General features: G+C 46.2%; 1 protein-coding gene across 1 annotated transcript in view; it reads left to right on the top strand.

The window, feature by feature from the left end:
* Nucleotides 1-20,817, top strand: part of LOC124620107 (kinesin-like protein KIF26A) — a 455,794-nt gene that overhangs the window by 384,456 nt on the left and 50,521 nt on the right. The window contains exons 10-13 of the mRNA XM_047146776.1: nt 3,413-3,626; nt 12,774-12,952; nt 13,052-13,309; nt 18,153-18,624. Of these exons, the coding sequence (XP_047002732.1) occupies nt 3,413-3,626; nt 12,774-12,952; nt 13,052-13,309; nt 18,153-18,624 (1,123 nt within the window). The remainder of the gene's footprint in view (nt 1-3,412; nt 3,627-12,773; nt 12,953-13,051; nt 13,310-18,152; nt 18,625-20,817) is intronic.

Here is a 20,817-nt window from a genome sequence, read left to right as displayed (position 1 = left end):
TTCCATGTGTGACCAGGATCCATGGCTTCTGAACACTATCGTCACGGGAGATGAGACCTGGTGCTGCCAGTTCAATACGGAATCAAAACGGGAATCGATGTCGTGGTGTTCACCATCTTTCCCAGTACCAAAGAAAAATAATCCTTCTACAATAATCCAAGTTGAAAACACTGTTGATCGCTTTCTTCGATAACAATGGCACCATCCGCAAGGAATTTGTTCCTGTAGGTCAAACCGTTACTGCTGCATTTTACCAGTCCGTTTTGAACCGATTGTTGCAACGTATCCGGTGGGTTCGGCCAGAATTGCACAGGAATGGAAAATGGGTGCTGCCCATGACAATACCCCTGCACATTGCGCGATCCGTGTGTGCCAATTCCTGGTGCGGAAGATGGTAACTGTTCTCGAACACCCTCCGTACTCCCCTGATCTGGCTCCTGCAGACTTCTTCCAGTTTCCCGGTTTGAAGGCGGCCATGAAAGGTGAACGTTGTGCGGACATGAATGCCATCAGAGATCGTGTGACAGCCGTTCTGCGATCCATTCCACAGCAGGCCTTTGCTGATAGTTTCCAAAATCTGTACGAACGTTTTCAAAAGTGTGTTGTAGCAGGTGCCGACTATTTTGAAGGGCAATAAAGAACATTTGTTTGTATCTTTTATTTTGTTTGTTGTCTGATAGTATTCACCGAACTTTTTAGACACACCACGTATAATCTTACGTTAAAGGTGTTGCACAATAAGCCAAGCATTAAAGTTACAAATTGAGTACATGTTTTGGGCCAGCATAACTCAGGCGCAGCTATTACCCGGCCCATATTCATTCAGTATTTGAGAATGAGAGTATTTGACAACAACAAACTTTACACTTCATTTCAAATTGTTTCGCAGCTTTTTCACTCAGAAACGAAAAAAATGTACATTTTCGCTGTTCGTGAAGTAAAATTTCAGCATCCGATTGCTGTTTTAATTTATTTCTTCTTTGCTGCTAACTCTATTCACACCACATTTTGGAGATAGTATTCATATATACCACTGGATGCACCTGCAAAATAAAAATTTTATACTGTTCATAGTTCAGGACGTATGATGTCATAGACATCGAGATGCCTGAAAAACTAGCTTTTCTTAAAACGGAGTTCGATGCTTTAAATATCGGGTATTGAGTGGGAGGGAGAAGGTGAAGACAGAATTAATAAAAGGTTAAGTAAGGTAATAAAACCATTTTCACATTTCAGTGTCAATGTAAATTATTCTTACAGTAAAGATACCAACTCGTAGTTTCTGCACAGAATCTAGTTTTGATATTAAGAAGTTAATAAGTTCAGCTTAAGTAACTATTTGATCACTCTGTTATAGTAAAATTCCGCATTTACGTGCTGTGTCGTTGACAGACCAATCACTATCTGGAAACAACTTATGCTAAAGCTGCCAACTAAAAGTCTGCCAGACAGCATTCCTTTTGTTTCAAAGTAATAATTAATACCTAAGAAAAGTGGCCCGGAAATAATTATTGACTAAATGGATATACTATTGTTTTCTTTTTTTAAACTGTGGTGCAAATTGGAAAGATATTAATTGTCTGGATTCGAGTCTCTCTCTGGAAAAAAGTTCCAGTTATCATTTGATTCATGATACTAATCGGGTAGGAATACGTTTTGTAAAGGGTAACTGCGATCATTCCAGGTGTGCGCTAAAAGAGATTCATTTTGTGGAAATAGAAAGGTTATATTATAGGATATTTAGACTTCTACAACTCATGAAACTAACTGTTTTATTTTCTATCAACGAAAACATCTCAATTCAGTTCAAATTGCAATATTTAATAATTGCAAATTAACATATATTCAGAGTGAGGGGCTCAGCGAAAGCGTGATAAAGTTTGTACAAACACCAGTATTGCCCCGATTTAAAGAATTGCGCTCCCATGAATAAAAAAGATTCAGGCACCTGACTGCTTTACAAATAAGTTAATGTGCTAAATAATTCATGTTAGGCATATAAAATCTTAGTTGTTGGAAACATAAACCCTAATTTTGTAGGTTTCATTAATTTGTGGGGACATAAGAGAGTAAAAGCTTAGAAAAAATTCAAATTACATTTAATTTCTTGGTTGTGTGACTGCTCTCATTATCAAACACTGGATGAATATAGTCTGAGTAATTTGGGACTCTTTTTTAAGAAAGCGTATTTCCTCGCATATCTCAATGTTTATGAGATCGTATCACTTGAATTATGTGTCGCACAGTGGCAAAATTTTGCAAGTAGAGTCAGTGGCATATATGAGTACTGTCTGCAAAATAATTTGTGAATAGAAGTATAAGTAAACAAATAATAAAAATGAAAATATGTACAATACACGATGCTGAAGCTCTACTGCATGAACAGCAAAAATGCAGGAACCGACAAAGGTTTTTCGTTTCAGTATTTCCTAGGGATGTCACTGAGAAAAGTTTCGAAAAGATTTGAAAATATGTGTGAAGTTTGTTCGAAATGGCTAAGCGGTCTCATTGTGAAACACTCAATAAATATAATGCAGGTAATTTGTGCACCATGAGTTATGCTGCCTCAAAATACGTACATAGTTCCTAAATTTGATACAAATATTAAATCATAAACATTTTAAAAACTTTCTACAAGTCATGGCGACGGTGCACTGGGACTGAGAAGGGGCTATTCTGTTTGATGTCCTCTCTCATGGTGCAACGATCACCTCTCAAGTGTATTGGGCTTTTCCTTCTCCATGACAACGCAAGACCACACAGAAGTCAGCGCACCTGGGGGGAACCCAGAGAAATTCGTTGGACTTTTCCTCCTCATCCATACTACAGCACGGATCTCGCGCCTTCCGACTTCCATCTGTTTGGACCCATTAAGGATGCAATCTGCGGGAAGTGGTATGTGGATGGTGGGGAGGTTATTGGTGCAGCAAGACATTGGCTCTGACGTCGAACAGTAGAGATATGTTATGCGGGCGCAGTAAAGTGGCGAAAGCCATCGCATTGAACGGAGATCATGTTGGAAAATAGGCTTTTGTAGCCAAAAACTTGGCGAACAATATGGTGTATTGGAATCCTGGCTAAAACCAAACTGCTTTCAGAAACAAATGTGTAGGATTACTTCTTGAATCCCCTTGTATACAGATACAAAAACGCGGCTGATGACTTTAATTTTGTAATGTGCATACGTACTGAAAATCTAATTTTTGTTGTTCCCGGAAGCCTTTAGATATGCAGTCTGCAACAAGAATCCCTTTAGTAATATAGACTGAACGAGAAAAATTCTCGCATGCCGAATGTTAACCATCAGGTTTGAATAGTGCGCAGACCATTGACAGTTTCACAAAGTACACCGATGCGTTTAGTGGCACAGTGAGCGGAAAGAAGTGACCTGACGTATTCGCCGGGCTTGCAGTACGGCGGCCCGCGGTCGGGCATCTCGTGGGAGGTGTCTGCGCGCCTGCAGGAGCGCGTGGCGGGCCACTCGACGGGCAGCAGCGAGCTGGAGCCGTCGAGCAGCGAGCAGTCGGCCGACACCGTCATCTACCTGGGCAGCAGCAGCGGCTGCGCGGCCGACGACAGCGCCACGGACGGCGAGCACCCGCCGCTCTACCGCACCGCAGCCGCAGGTACTGGACCGCTCACCACGTAACCCCGATACCGAGGGTCTAGGCACGGTCACTAGGTATCAAGCGCAGATGTGCTGTGAGCAGTGACGTCAACGCTGACTCTTTGGCACACATGAGAAATACGGGCCCCACAACGGGCATGTGACGTCACACTAGTCGCCTTCTCCGCCATACTACGCCAATGCTCGCCTCCGTGCGAGGCCCATGGGAAATTAAAATGTCAATGAAATGGTACCCACTACAGGTCTTAACTTTGTCGTGTGTTGTCGAAAGCTCAAATGGTTTAAATATGCAGTTAAGAATTATTAAACTCACCGGAAATAGTTACTCACTCACCACTGGAGACGGCTGCTGGAAGTTATACGAACTGTTGTGTCACATGTTGTGACATACATACTGTGGTGTGCATACTGTAAGACCTTCAGTACACACACCATCATATTATTTGACTTGTCGCACTAACGAAGTAGGCGAGTGTCAGAAATATGTCTCGTGGTCTTGTTGTGGCATGTTTATCTTCTGCCGTTAGGTCAGATGACAGAAATGCCACTTGCACACTTAGAGTAGCAGATTGATGGTGACCAACTTTAAACAGAACTTGGTTAATTTTCACACACATTTATTAAAATAATAAAAATCATAGACATTACGTAACTTGATTCTGGATGCTGTTTACAATTGACAACGTGAAGTTCCTTTGGTCTTGGTATGTTAATCTTATTCTCACATATCTCTGATACTTGACAAAGGGTCTAGTCACTTTCTCCATGGCTATGTACAGCAATACGGTAACCTTATTAGGCGCAGACTGAAACTTGACTATAGACTGGTACAGACAAATGCAGAATGACTAATCGGAGGTCTGTACACTCGTTATAATATCTCGCACATTCGTGTATCACTGTGAGAGTGTGATCCACGAGGAGAAAAGGTTCTACATTAGCAGCAATCTCATTGGCTGCGTTACATATTAATACGCGGATCGGCGGAAGCAGAATTTGGTCTGTCTCTATGGCAGCGCCATCTCGTAGCGCGGAGACGGACGAGCGCTGCGCCTGCACTGTTGTGCTTAGTGGGGCGCGCTCTAGTGGGAAAGTTGTGTACGCGCTGACTATGCGGAACTATGTACACGATACATACCATGGCCTGTCTTTCTTTTACATCTCGTGACTCTCTCGCCTCACCTCGCCACACAGAAGCTTACAGGCGCACTGCGAACACTTGTTTAACTCGAACACAACCTTCAACACAACCACTATTTTCATGTTATGATGTGCTATTATTACTAACTTATTTATTACGTAAATAAACAAATTTCCCTTTATTTAAAAACATAACGCTATATAAGAAATATAACGTAAAGCCCTTTTACATAGCGACATTCTGGCTTGGAGTTGAACTACCGTAGGCTACCGGACACTGTAATAAGTAAGCGTAGACTTTGCAGTTTTCCTACCAGCCTTGGTCTGTTAAGATCGTCACCACGTTACCTGTATGTTAGATGTGTTCTATACCTACCACATTCTGATATCTCTGTTTGCGTATGTCTTACTAGCTCCCCCCCAGAAACTGAAAGTGATGAACCATTTAGAATCTGAGTGAGGGCATATAAAAGGCTGCATAGCCTACGGAACATTTTTGTTGTACGTCTGCTACTTAAAAATAAGCCGTATTTATAGAATAATTGAAATTTTCAATTTTTAATTCGAATTGTATTCGAAAATTGTTGATTTGTTACGTGAAAGAGAGCGTTGTTGCAGTAAATGCAGATTTCCCATACAGCACTAGGAAAGGTAATTACCTCAAAAGAGGTAAAACTAAAATAAAACACAAACTAAAAACATATTAAACGTAGCTTCAATTCTTCATTGAACTTACATCAAACATGTTTCTGGTGCTTACAAACAACTTTCGCATTTATCAATCATACCAAGAAACACTTGTCTTTGATCATGACGAGAACGATCTGCTGAGTACAAAATAAAAACAACAATTATATATATTATTTTACGTTGTTTATGAGAACTATACTTGTAACAAAAGCAGTCACTTCGGTTACATAAAAGTGCAGAAGCTACAAAGTAATTTTATTACATTAAAAATGCAGTTTATATTTTGTAAGGACTCAAAGTTCACAGTATACTGATATTCAACGATGTGCAGTTCTAATTATCTGCAAAACAAACAAACTAAAAGAAAAGAGAAGCCACCGGCTCTCAGTCTCTCTTTTTCATTCATTCATTAGTGTATCTTCCCCTAGCAGTGCTACCAATACTATCTGTAATCCTACCATTTACTATGTCATTTATGTAGTTTACCAATCCTACAGAGCCGCAGTTTTGGTAGAGCGCAACTTTACTGTCGTCCCAATCGACTACTCGTGGCAAGTAAGTTTGCTGCATGGCCCCTAGTGTTTTATTCCTGTTTTAGTTATGTTCGCCACGAGACATCATTTTCGTTTGCACAGCAGCACCAAAATTACATGTATTCTCACAGCTGTCTGTTGTGCAGTTTCGCATCTGAATGGTGAAAAGTGAGCTTATTAGATGCCATCCTCGTTTCGAAAGAATCGAAATACATTAACAGAATGTAAAGTTTACTAATGACAAAAGCAAAGTTCGAAGTGTATGTTTTTGACAAAGAGCATACTGGTAGGGTAAATTCTCAGCACTTCAGAGAACTGGCAAAATGGGAAACGTTTCGTCCAAACATTTCAAAACATGTAAATTTATTTGCTCTTTAGTAAAGACAATATATACTCATAAACAAATCCAGCAATATTTACAAAGCAGAAACAAGGGCATTTTTATTTTGTCGTTTGTATTTTGGTTTTCTTTCTAAGTAATGAAAAACATCGAAAATTATTTTCCTCATTAAATAAATCAGATTTTTTTCACTACTGAAACAATTTTCGTCAAAATATTTATCTAATTTGTGTTCTTATTTAAGTATAGTGTAGGCATTTTCTCTATCCAGGTACTGTAAAACCTCTAGCGAAACAGCACTAGTAGAAAATACCAGGCCATTGAGAACCTTCGCAATGAGTCACGAATTAATTCTGACATCATCCATAATTGGACACTGAAATGAATTCAATGACGACAAATGAAAATTTGTACCGGACCGCGACTGCAACCCAGATTTGCCACTTCACGTGAGCTGTTGCCTTAACCGCTTCGCTTTCCGTCCGACACGAATTTCCAACTTGTCACACTTATCACACACTACTCACGTATTGCCCCTGGCCACCATATTCGTTACTTGCCGCATCACGCTTGATTCCCACAAGAGTTCTGTAGAGAAGTTGCGTCCACACTCAGATGATCTTAACGGCCGTATATATTTATATAAAAGATGGTTCAACAGACCCTGGCTATGGGTTTTATGCAACCCGTAAAACCTTCAGAATCAACGCACGAGATTTTCATATTCCCTCACTTGCTACGTGCAAGCTACTAGTCTTACAGAAAAAATTGACGGACCTTTTTGTAGGAAATTTAAGCTTTTCACTGGGATACGTTTACGCTAGAGATCATACTTTTCGAATTACTCAATAAAAACGTACAAAAGTGACCTTTAAACGAGATTTTCTTGAATTACTCAAAAACCGTGGCCTCCAACGAAAAATATCCGCCAGCCTGTGTGGCCGAGCGGTTCTAGGCGCTTCAGTCTAGAACAGCGCGACCGCTACGGTCGCAGGTTCGAATCCTGCCCCGGGCATGGATGTGTGTGATGTCCTTAGGTTAGTTAGGACCTCAGACGTTAAGTCCCATAGTACTCAGAGCCATTTGACCCATTTTTATTTGAAAAGTTTCCCAGTAGACAATTTACCTACATTAAATTTCCTACAGAAATATTCTAGAGACTGTTCATTTTTTCTGTACGATTAATAATTTGCAGGTAGCAAGCGAGAGAATATCTCAATTGTGGTTTTTGAATGCGTTGTGGTTTGCATAAAATCTACAGGTAGTGGCAACTGAATTACACTGCATGTGTGGTGTCTGTTCTTTCGGACATGGGAACTTGTAATGGTCGTTTGCTTGGGTGCCTCGTATTCTGTAATGTGAACTGAACGATGTGCTCCTATGCACTTGTGCCTGTAGCAGCATTCTACTCTCACCAGGTCTGCCACAGATCGCAATCTGTCCAGAGCAGCCTAGCCACCGACATTTAACACCCCGTCATTTACTCGTCGCACCGTCCTTCAGTCACTTTCCATAGACGCACATGAACACATATCCAGCTTCGCCACGCTGAGAACCTCTTTCCAAAGCGCCAACCTGTTGCATTCTGACCTTTATCAAAATCGCTTATTTCTGGCGGGTATCGTCGCTAGAATGAGTCCTTATTCGATCTTGCTCCTCTAATATACTGCATCACGTAGGCACAACGCCACCGTAGGTAGCAGTCATAATGTTTTGCCTCACGAGTGTGTGCATAGATACATATATAAAGATATACAGATACATGGAAGATACATAGGATTTTTTTAAATGTGGAACAACTAAATACCTCGAAAAATACCCATCATACATAAAACATTATCTAGATTAAAAGCTAATATTTTAAGGGGGATATCTGTCTTTTCTGGAACTGGCCAGATCCTGATCTTCTCCCCCTCCCCCCCCCCCCCCCCCCCCCCCCCCCCCCCGTCCACGCACCATCCCATGAGGAACAACGTTTTGTTTTTTTTATTGCAGATTCGGATTCTAAGCCAAAAAATACGCAAACATTCTTTTGTCATGGTAGATGATGCAATTGATAAAATTCAGGTTTTCATGTTTTTGCAACTATGAACCGACTCGTTTGATTCTACATTAAATTCCCAATAAAAATGCAAACCTTTTTTCTAAACAGTTGGAACAATCGTTAAAAATTTTAATTTAATTTGATAAATTTGATTATAAACCAAAAAAATGAAATTAGCGTATGGCATCGTTAGCCAGGAGGCCCCATCAGGGGAAGTGTGGCCACTAAGTGCAAGTCTTATTTCAGTCGACACCACACTGGGCGACCCGCGCGCCAGCGATGAGGATAGAATGATGATGAGGACAACACAACGTCCAGTCCCTGAGCGGGGAAAATCTCTAACCCGGACAGAAATCGAACCCGGGCCCAGTTGCATGGCAGGCGAGCACATTACCATCCAGCTAAGCAGGTGGACTATACAGCAAAAATTACACTTTTACTCATTTAAAAGACTGGCAAATAAGCTACTTATAACATAACGTAGCTTTCTGTTGCCTTCAGGGTTTGAGACCCCACAGCGGCAGGATGCTTGATTTCAGTGAGTCCCCTCGGATCTCACTACCAGAGTGACTGATTTCCTGTCCAACTGCCGTAACTCTCGTGCCGGTTACAGCGCCATCCACCATAAATGGAAAAAAATGGTCTCAGGTTAAACCCTAGGAATTTTGTGGCGTAGAATTTGAATCTGCAATAATAAAGAGAGGGTTCCCGTTTGAAAATGAAAAGTTGGGGGGGGGGGGGGGGGTGTTACGTGGTGGCCAGAATTAGCACAGAGACATTCCCTCTGAAGATGAAGTCTAGTCATATTAGTGTGACCACCTGTCAAAAATCTGAAAAAACCCCTCTTGCAGTGAAAAATCTCTGCGAGACGTTCAGAAAGAAAGTCAGTGATGTTCTGGAAGGCACTGAAAGGGATGTGGAGCCATTTTGATCCAGTGCTGTGGCCAGCTGCGGTACATTTTCATCGGTTGCATAGCCCGATCTAGATGGCCCAACACATTCTCGATAGGGTTTAAATCCGGGAAGTTTGGTGGCCAGGGGAAAAAAATAGGCTCTGAGCACTATGGGACTTAACCACCTATGGTCATCAGTCCCCTAGAACGTAGAACTACACTTAAACCTAACTAACCTAAGGACATCACACCTAACACCCAGTCATCATGAGGCAGAGAAAATCCCCTGACCCCCGCCGGGAATCGAACCCGGAAACCCGGGCGCGGGATGCGAGAACCTACCGCACGACCACGAGCTGCGGACGGTGGCCAGGGGAGTACGGTAAACTCATCCTCGTGCTCTTCGAAACATGCATGTACAGTGCAAGCTGTATGACAAGTTGCATTACGCTGCTGGTAGCCGCCATCGTGCCGAAGAAGATCAAACTGCATGTAGAGGTAGACATGGTCCCCAAAGATGAATGCATGCTTGTGTTCATCCATTGTGCCTTCCAGAATGACGAGATCACCCAGGGAATGCCACGATAGTTCCCCTGGCCATGGCGCTCCCTCCTCCAGCCTAGATCCTTCCGACGATTGTTGCAAGGTATATGCTTTCAGACGTTTTCCGCTGTACACGAGACCGGCTGTCTGCTTGATGAAGCATGAAACATGATTCAGATGAGAAGGCTACCTGTCGCCATTCACCGAACGTCCAGTTGCGCTACTGGTGAGCAAGTTCCAGCCTTCATCGCCGATGCATGGTTGCATGAACCTGAACCCGGCGCCTGCTGCGGAGGTCCATACGCAGCAACGTCTGAACGGTCCTTGAGAAAGCACTGTTGGTAGCCCCTTGGTGCACCTGGCAGTTGCTTAACAGTGGCATTGCTCTTCGTCCACACACATCTCCGCATCCGTCATTTACCCCACTCATCTATGGCCTGCAGTGCACCACAACTGCCGGCCGTAGTGGCCGAGCGGTTCTAGATGCTACAGTCTGGAACCGCGCGACCGCTACGGTCGCAGGTTCAAATCCTGCCTCGGGAATGGATGTGTGTGATGTTCTTAGGTTAGTTAGGTTTAAGTAGTTTTAAGTTATAGGGGACTGATGACCTCAGATGTTAAGTTCCATAGTGCTCAGAGCCATTTGAACCATTTGCACCACAACTGCATCGGCGCTGGTTTTGGACAGCACCATTTTGGCACGCACGGTATACTTGATCTACGACAGCACGCGAACACTTTGCAAACTTAGCCATTGCGGAAATGCTTCCACACCTAACCCAGAAGCCAATAATCGGACGTCAGACAGATCATTTGGTTTTCACATTATGACAACTACTGCAATTTGTTAAGCGTCGTCGTCGTCCCCTCCCCCCCCCCCCCCGGCCCCTATCCGCCCAACACACTTTATATACCTTCCACTGCTAGTGCTGCCACCTGTTTTTTTATTTCTTTGTTGGATTTCTAGCCCCCCCCCCAGAAGGGGGAGGGCCTTGGCAGCAGCACAATATGCCGCTCTGCAGCCTACAGAAAAGTTTAAAAACATAATAAGGAGATATAACAATAAAAACAGGCGATAAAAACGGTGACTGTTAAAAAGTGAAACGAGGCGAATAGGTTGCGAAGAAAATATAAAAATAAAGAGTCGGTTAAGCTGGTTAAAACACACAGTAAGTACACAGGCACAATTAAAAAACACAGCGTCGGTCTGGTTTCCATTCGCAACAGTTAAAAACACACCTAGGGACAGCATGGTGGCTAGTCGCAATATTGACTGGGGATGCACAACACTGAGCACTCACTTAAAACAGCATTATAGAGGCGACACAGCGGCAGATTTGGGGGGAGGGGGAGAAGAGGATAAGAAAAAAGGAGGGAGCCAAGAAGGGCGAGAGAGGGACCCTGGGGAAAGAACAGAGGGAGGGAGGGGGAGGTGAGGATCAGAGTTGATAGGAGGGATAAATGGAGGGAGAGAGGGCATCATCTGGGGGGAAAAGACAAGGGAAGACACCTTGGGAAAGGAGATGAATGGTATAGAGGTGGAGGATAGGGGGCACACAATGCTGAAGGTAAGTCTGAGGGCAGGGATTGGAGAGGAGAGGAGCAACTAGGGGATGAGGGGGATCAAGTCGGCAGGAGGTGTAGAGGACGCAATATGTTCTAGGAAAAGGAGTAGATGGGGGGAAAGGAATCAGGTCATAGAGGATCTGCATGGGGGACAGGAGGCATATATGGAAGGCGAAGCCGAGTGCATGGTGCTTCAGGATCTGGAGGGACTTATAGAATATGAGGGGGGGGGGGGGGGTGGATATCCAGATGGGACTGTCATAACAGAGGATGGGACGGATTCAGGATTTGTAGGTGTGGAGAATGGTAGAGGAGTTCAACCCCCATGTCTGGACAGAGCGTTTAAGGAGTCGGAGGCGGTTATGGGCTTTGGATTGGATAGAGCGGAGATGAGGGATCCAGGTAAGGTGACAGTCAATAGTGACGCCAAGATAGGTGAGCGTGGGGGAGAGGTGGACAAGACGGGTGCACATGGTAAGGGAAAAATCAAGGAACTGAAAGGAGCGATTGGTACGACCTATGATGATTGCCTGGGTCTTGATTTTCGGGAGCCACTGGTTACACCATGCAGCAATAATGTCAAGGTGACCGTTGAAGGGTAGGAGCGAGGGTGAGGAAGGCAGTTTCATTGGCATACTGCAGGAGGTATACTGGAGGGGAGGAAGGGTTGGGGCATATCTGCCGTGTACAGGAGGTAGAGGAGAGGGGAGAGGACAGAGGCCTGGGGCACTCCCATGGAGGGGTAGAAGGTGCGGGAATCGGCGTTATGGATGGTAACATAGGAGGGGCGGTGGGAGAGGAAGGAGGCAATCAGACAGACATATTTGATAGGTAGGGCATATGTCTGGAGTTTAAACAGGAGATTGGGTTGCCAGACACGGTCGTAGGCCTTTTCGAGGTCGAGGGAGACTAAAATGGCAGAGCGACGGGAGTTAAACTGGAGGGAGAGGAGTGAGGCATAGGAGTCGGTCACCGGCAGAGAAGGAAGATCAAAAGCTACATGGGTGTTGGAGAGGTGGTAGTGTCGGTGGAGGTGGTGATGGCTGCGCCGGGTAAGGATGGATTCCAAGAGCTTGCTGAACACCGAGGTGAGACATATAGGGCGATAGGAAGAGGCATCAGATGGTGGTTGTTGGGTTTTGAGAACATCAGGATACGGAAGGTTTTCCACTGCCACCTACCATCTGTGAGTAGTTATTGTACGTTAACACGAACATAGGCGGTGGTCACAGAAATGTGACTGGAGCGTATTATCTTTACATCTGGAACATTTTTTTACGTAATTGGTGAGTATTTGGTTGTTCCAAACTAAAAAAAAAAAAGAACGACGTGTAGATGTTTTTCTGTGATTCTGTGATTGCTGGTTGTTCTCACTAAGCGAATATGTTTCTGAAAGGCGCGAGGTCTTCCCCGACGAGAACTGCAAAGGCGGCGGCGGTGAACGGGCAGGGCAGCTTGTCGCCGCCACCAGCAGATGGCTCTGCCGCCAAGGGCAGCCCGCAGCACCAGGCCAAGGGGTCGCCTACCCGCGCCGTACACCACCAGCGGCCGGCCAGGGGCGCCGCCGAGGACTCTGTCAACGAGGGCGCGACCCTCCACAACGGCCACAACCACAACCACGCCTACAACAACCACAACCATAACCACACGACGACGCTGCCGCGCCGGCACCAGCGCAGCCCGCCACAGGCGGCAGACGCGAGCCCGCAGCACAGAGCGCCGCCGCTGCAGCAGCAGCTGCGCGCGCAGCGCCTCGCCGGCGCCTTCCCCGCGGGCTTCCTCAAGGCGGCCGCGGCGGCCGCAGCTGCGGCAGCCGCAGCGGCGCACGACGAGCGCTGGATCGACGGCCCGCGCGTCTCCAGGAGCAGGGTCGCCAGCGACGCCAAGTTCATCGCCGGCAAGAGGGAGACCTGGATCGACGGACCGCTCAAGGTAACGCACCCCTCCCTCTGCTTCTACAAGGCAAGGTCAGCTAGTAAGCATTTTTTGTAATTCTAATATTTTTTTGACATTGTATTGGAACATTCTTCACACTAAACAATACTAAGTAAACTCACGGGACTAAGTAAGCTCTCTGGACTGTGCATGCGCCCCAGTGTGCACACAAAGACGAATTGTTAAGCCATTACTGATAGCGTAGCAATCGAGCCACCTGCTCTACTGCGAGTGCAATGTCTCTATATGAGCGTAAAGTGATAGGGATCAGACATTTATGTTTCAAGCGCACGTTCTACTTAAATATGGGTAAATGTAAGGACGTGACAGAGGGTCAAAAAGGCACAATCGTGTTTGACGCTGCCCGTGGCCATACAGTGTATAATGTAGCTGGATTTGTTGGTGTTTCGCGGTAGACTGGTCCACATTGTCTATAAGCAGTGGTGAAACACACGTGGCCACGAAAAATGACGTCAGAACCGTGGTCGGGAAAAAATCCTGACTGAGAGGCCCCAGAGGTGCGTTTCATGGCTTGTGAATCAAAATCACTTCCAAATCCGATAGGAATTGCTGCAGGCGGTGAATAAAGGCCCATTCCAACCCGTTAGTGAGAGAACATTGCGACTGGAATTGCATGCGTTGAACATTTGGAGTGGTCACCTCACAAGAGGCCCGTGCTCACATGGGCACATAAAGACGACAGAGAAGATCGTTGGCTGGAAGAATAATTGATTGGTTTTCTGAACAGTTCACTACCTTCTTACATCTCGATTGACCTGCAAAATCAGCTGACTATAACGCCACAGCAAATCTGTGTGACATGCTAGAACAGTGGGTAAAACACAGACATCAGCATTCCCGCAATTTGGTACAATTGCGCAATCAGGTCCTCAGCGAGTGGCTTAGCCTGAATGAGACGTATTCGCACGACCTTGTGGACTCACTTCCAATTGAATCCAGGTGGTGGTCAAGAGCAAGGCGGAGTTACACTATATTAACTTATGGTTGCAATGATTTCTCTACGGGTGATTAATTTGCTGTCTGATGAGCTCATAACACGTTTCTTATTATAACGGGTGAACAAATATTTTCCGCTTGTGGACGATGCTAGAGCTTATATGCAACTCAAAGCGATTGCGATGTGGATGTATAAGCAGCTTCTTAGACAAGCTGATAGTGCTGCCTTCGAAGGGAAACTTTTTGATTGCCCCTTATGTACTTAAATAATTCGGTGTCATAAGAATGTTCAAGGCGAGCATAAAATCTTTCCCTGATTTCAAAATTTTATTTCTAAGGAACTATGCTAGCTGCATCTGTATGCTTTCTTGCGTGGTAGTTTAATTCGTAAAGCTTTCTTTTGATACACTTCACCATGTGCTCCATTTATTGCCGTAGGCAATACATAATTTCTTTCGGTGTCTTTGCCAACAACTCTTTGCTTTCCATCTGTACGGCGTCTTATATTCAGGCCGTTATACTTTGCACATCTGGAACTCTTTTCCTTAAATGAAGAGGGTCTATATCTGGTGAACATGGGGGCCGGGACATTGGCTCGTCTCCACCAATCTGTTGGTCCAAAAAGGCTTCATGCAAGACTGGTGAACAAATAACCCCAGTGTGATTGTGCAGCATCTTGTTGAATTACTGCCCATAAGTGAAATTCCTGTAAGTAAAGTGCAACTTTAAGTTCCATGTTGGCATAATAGTAGGCTCATTGAAAAAAGAAATTGTCCATGAATGTGTTGTGCATACAGTTGTTCAAATGGCTCTGAGCACTATGGGACTTAACATCTGAGGTCATCAGTCCCCTAGACTTAGAACTACTTAAACCTAACTAACCTAAGGACATCACACACATCCATGCCTAGGCAGGATTCGAACCTGCGACCGTAGCAGCAGCGCGGTTCCGGACTGAAGCGCCTAGAACCGCTCGGCCAGAACGGTCGGCCATACAGTTGTAAAATTACCATAGGTTACCATAGACTATCATAAGTAAGAGTAGACTACGCAAGTTTTCCTAGCAGACTTCGTCAGTTAATATCGTACCCACGTTACCTGTATATTAGGTGTGTTGTATACCTATCAGAGATTACCTCATAACGATCATGTAGTTTTCATATGCAATCAGTTTCTTTCTACATTCCCCAAGAAACCTGATGTGATGAGCCAACTAGAAACCGAGGGAGGATATTTAAATGGCCACTTAACCTATGGAACATTTTTGCTCTACATAGTTATCGTCATGTCTGTTACCTAAAAATAGCAAACTTGAAATGGTCAATGTTTAATTCAGGTTTTATTTAAAAATTGATGATTTCTAATGTGAATTAGAGGGACGCTGCAGTAAAATAAGAAAAAAAATACAATATTTATCATGCATGCATTCATGCGTGAATGAACAGAATTGGTGACGATCTGCAGCTATAGTATAATTACGAAATTTTGTCGCAATTGCGAATGTTTTTGACATCAGCTGCGTTCGGCATGGAAATCATACCTATTGGTGTCACAAGCAAATTTGTACCGGATCAGACATGACAGACGGCAAAAACGACGACAATACTAACGTTGAACACGTTTGTCTCACTAACACTGTTATGGAAATCAAGGTAGGCTGAGGACAGGGAAAGGGGGGGGGGCGTAGACACTGTGGGATGGGGAAGTGAGCAGGAACAGCCGAGATGGTTAAGGCCCCTGCTCAAAATAAGCTTGAAATCCGGTTACCATCATCTCTTACCAACTGGAATCCGTAATCATGTGGTCAGGTATCAGTTTTTCAGTCGTCTAGCGTCCAACTGATGTGGTAACCAGCCTAGGAGAGATGCTGCAGGTAATGTGGTTTTAGCAAAGGCACACACGTCGGTCATCTGCTGCCGTAGCCCATTAACGCCACATTTCGCCGCACTGTGCAAATAGATACGTTCGTCGTACGTCTCAAATTGATTTCTGCGGTTACTTCAGGCACTGTTGCTTGTCTGTTAGCACCGATAGATCTACACAAACACCGCTGCTCTCCATCGTTAAGTGAACGCCACTCCCTAACGATTTCCGAAATGGAATTGCCATGCGTGTGGCTCCAACTACCTTTCCGCGTTCAAAGTCTGTTAATTCCCGTCGTGCGGTCGTAATCACGGCAGAAACGGTTTCTCACGAACCACCTAAGTACAAATGACAGCTAAGCCAATGAAGTGCCCTTGTATGTGTACGCGATGCTCCCGCCATCTGTATATGCGTAATCTTTATCCCACGACTTCTGTCACCTCAGTGTATTATCCGCAATTGGGAACTCGGACCAGTGGAGTGCTCGAGGTCCAAAATACACTCCTGGAAATGGAAAAAAGAACACATTGACACCGGTGTGTCAGACCCACCATACTTGCTCCGGACACTGCGAGAGGGCTGTACAAGCAATGATCACACGCACGGCACAGCGGACACACCAGGAACCGCGGTGTTGGCCGTCGAATGGCGCTAGCTGCGCAGCATTTGTGCACCGCCGCCGTCAGTGTCAGCCAGTTTGCCGTGGCATACGGAGCTCCATCGCAGTCTTTAACACTGGTAGCATGCCGCGACAGCGTGGACGTGAACCGTATGTGCAGTTGACGGACTTTGAGCGAGGGCGTATAGTGGGCATGCGGGAGGCCGGGTGGACGTACCGCCGAATTGCTCAACACGTGGGGCGTGAGGTCTCCACAGTACATCGATGTTGTCGCCAGTGGCCGGCGGAAGGTGCACGTGACCGTCGACCTGGGACCAGACCGCAGCGACGCACGGATGCACGCCAAGACCGTAGGATCCTACGCAGTGCCGTAGGGGACCGCACCGCCACTTCCCAGCAAATTAGGGACACTGTTGCTCCTGGGCTATCGGCGAGGACCATTCGCAACCGTCTCCATGAATCTGGGCTACGGTCCCGCACACCGTTAGGCCGTCTTCCGCTCACGCCCCAACATCGTGCAGCCCGCCTCCAGTGGTGTCGCGACAGGCGTGAATGGAGGGACGAATGGAGACGTGTCGTCTTCAGCGATGAGAGTCGCTTCTGCCTTGGTGCCAATGATGGTCGTATGCGTGTTTGACGCCGTGCAGGTGAGCGCCACAATCAGGACTGCATACGACCGAGGCACACAGGGCCAACACCCGGCATCATGGTGTGGGGAGCGATCTCCTACATTGGCCGTACACCACTGGTGATCGTCGAGGGGACACTGAATAGTGCACGGTACATCCAAACCGTCATCGAACCCATCGTTCTACCATTCGTAGACCGGCAAGGGAACTTGCTGTTCCAACAGGACAATACACGTCCGCATGTATCCCGTGCCACCCAACGTGCTCTAGAAGGTGTAAGTCAACTACCCTGGCCAGCAAGATCTCCGGATCTGTCCCCCATTGAGCATGTTTGGGACTGGATGAAGCGTCGTCTCACGCGGTCTGCACGTCCAGTACGCACGCTGGTCCAACTGAGGCGCCAGGTGGAAATGGCATGGCAAGCCGTTCCACAGGACTACATCCAGCATCTCTACGATCGTCTCCATGGGAGAATAGCAGCCTGCATTGCTGCGAAAGGTGGATATACACTGTACTAGTGCCGACATTGTGCATGCTCTGTTGCCTGTGTCTATGTGCCTGTAGTTCTGTCAGTGTGATCATGTGATGTATCTGACCCCAGGAATGTGTCAATAAAGTTTCCCCTTCCTGGGACAATGAATTCACGGTGTTCTTATTTCAATTTCCAGGAGTGTAGAACCATTGCCTTAGGCGTTGCAAACACTGAATATGCCGGCACTCTGAAGCTGCAGACTCTAAACGCAAAAAGCTTAGAGAGTGTACCGTGGTGCAGGTGGAGGACGTGACGCAGCCGCAGCCGCAGGTGCTGATGAACGGCTACAAGAGCCACGGCGGCGGCGCCCCGGCGACCTACGGCTACATGGACACGCACAAGCAGAGCATGATCAAGCGCTGGGTGGAGAACCAGACGCTGCAGGCGCAGCGCCAGCTGCTGCTGCAGCAGCGGCCTCCGGCCACGGGCGCCGGCGCCGACGAGGACACGGGAGCCGAGGCCGACGACGACGCGGCCACGCTGACGAGCACCAGCTTCGTCAGCGACGAGGGCAGCGAGCCGCCGCCGCCGGCGCCCGCCGCCGAGCACCTGTTCAGCGCGCTCGTCTCCGGCCTCGCCACCGCCGGCGGCAAGGCCGCCGTCCTGCTTGACGAAGAGGAACTCAAGATCGACTGCAGGGAGGTCGAGGGCATGGAGGAGACCAGCACCGAGGACGACTGCCGTAACCTCTATAACGACTCGCTGAACAAAGGTCAGTCTCCACTCCTTTCTAACGCGTTTCTTAGATCTGTGCGACTCTCCGTGCGTACTAGGCGCATCCAGCCGTTGCGCGAAGAGGCAAGTAGGAGCATGCATCCTTTGAATTGTGCGCACAGAGGCACAGGCGTATGCCTGCAGCAGACGGGGAGACGTATGCCTCTACTTACGTGTGGGGAAGTACAGCCACAGGGCAACTATAGTCGAGACGCCGTAAAAATGACAGCTCACAGCATTGTTACCAGCTATCAACTGCGAAGCGCTAACGGCTGCAGGCGAAGACAGCAGCCGTTTTCAGAGCTGTGGCAACACTGAGGCGTTGCTGTAGAGACGTTTACAAAATCACGTTCTGTTATTGGTTGAGGTAGGTCGACCATGCTGCCGCGCCCAACCCACAACAACTGTCAGGGTCAACTTACGCTGACCCCACTATAGCTGCAAGGCACACAGATGTAAACACACCTTAGATCGCTTTCTTGTTTGTTCAGTGGAAATTTTGCGATTGATTTTAAACTATCTTTTCAATGAGCTATAAAGGGTGGTCCATTGATCGTGACCGGGCGAAATATCTCACGAAATAAGCGTTAAACGAAAAAACTACAAAGAACGAAACTTGTTTAGCTTGAAGGGGGAAACCAGATGGCGCTATGGTTGGCCCGCTAGATGGCGCTGCCATAGGTCAAACGGATATCAACTGCGTTTTTTTTTAAATAGGAACCCACATTTTTTTTGCATATTCGTGTAGTATGTAAAGAAACATGAATGTTTCAGTTGGACTGCTTTTTCCGCTTTGTGATAGATAGCGCTGCAATAGTCACAAACATATGGCTCACAGTTTTGGACGAACAACTGGTAACAGGTAGGTTTTTTAAAATACAGAATGAAGGTACGTTTGTATATTTTATTTCGGTTGTTCCAATGTGATACATATACCTTTGTGAACTTATCATTCTTGAGAACGCATGCCGTTACAGCGTGATTACCTGTAAATATCACAATAATGCAATAAATGCTCAAAATGATGTCCGTCAACCTCAGTGCATGTGGCAATACGTGTAACGACATTCCTCTCAACAGCGAGTAGTTCGCCCATTGACAATGCGCTGACACATGTTGTCAGGCGTTGTCGGTGGATCACTATAACAAATATCCTTCAACTCTTCAACTTTCCCCACAGAAAGAAATCCGGGGACGTTAGATCCGGTGAACGTACGGGCCTTGGTATGGTGCTTCGACGACCAATCCACCTGTCATGAAATATGCTACTCAGTTCCGCTTCAACAGCACGCGAGCTATGTGCCGGACATCCATCATGTTGGAAGTACATCGCCATTCTGTCATGCAGTGAAACATCTTGTACTAACATCGGTAGAACATTACGTAGGAAATCAGCATACATTGCACCATTTAGACTGCCATCGATAAAATGGGGGCCAATTATCCTTCCTCCCATACATTAACCCGCCAAGGTCGCTGATGCTCCACTTGTCACAGCCATCGTGGATTTTCCGTTGCCCAGTAGTGCACATTATGCCGGTTTACTTTACCGCTGTTGGTGAATGACGCTTCGTCGCTAAATAAAACCCATGCAAAAAATCTGTCAGCGTCCCGTAATTTCTCTTGTGCCCAGTGGCAGAACTGTACACGACGTTCAAAGTCGTCGCCATGTAATTTCTGTTGCATAGAAATATGGTACGGGTGCAATAGATGTTGATGCAGCATTCTCAACACGACTATTTTAAAAAACGCAGTTGATATCCGTTTGACCTATGGCAGCGCCATCTAGCGGGCCAACCATAGCGCCATCTGGTTTCCTCCTTCAAGCTAGACGAGTTTCGTTCTTCGTAGTTTTTTCGTTTGATGCTTATTTCGTGAGATATTTGGCCCGGTCACTATCAATGAAACACTGAACGTAGCTCAGAAGTGGACGACGATGCAATATTAACTTGCTTTCGTGCCTGGTGTGTGGTGGAGGGTACTTTGTTGACCACTATCGTTTCCTAATAAGTTAGGGACTTGAAACCCTAAACATAACCCAGAAGTCGATTACGTTGCAAAATTAACCCTCTTCCTTGTCTTGTGTGTGGCGGAGGGTACTTTGTGTACCACTGCTATTTCACCCTCTTCCTATTCTACTTGAGAATGTTTCGTGGTATGACCGGTTGTCCTCTGTTAAGTTCCTGTGTGA

The sequence above is a fragment of the Schistocerca americana genome, chromosome 6, assembly GCF_021461395.2.
Source record: "Schistocerca americana isolate TAMUIC-IGC-003095 chromosome 6, iqSchAmer2.1, whole genome shotgun sequence".
NCBI classification, from domain to species: domain Eukaryota; kingdom Metazoa; phylum Arthropoda; class Insecta; order Orthoptera; family Acrididae; genus Schistocerca; species Schistocerca americana.
This window is presented reverse-complemented; position numbering and strand designations above follow the sequence as displayed.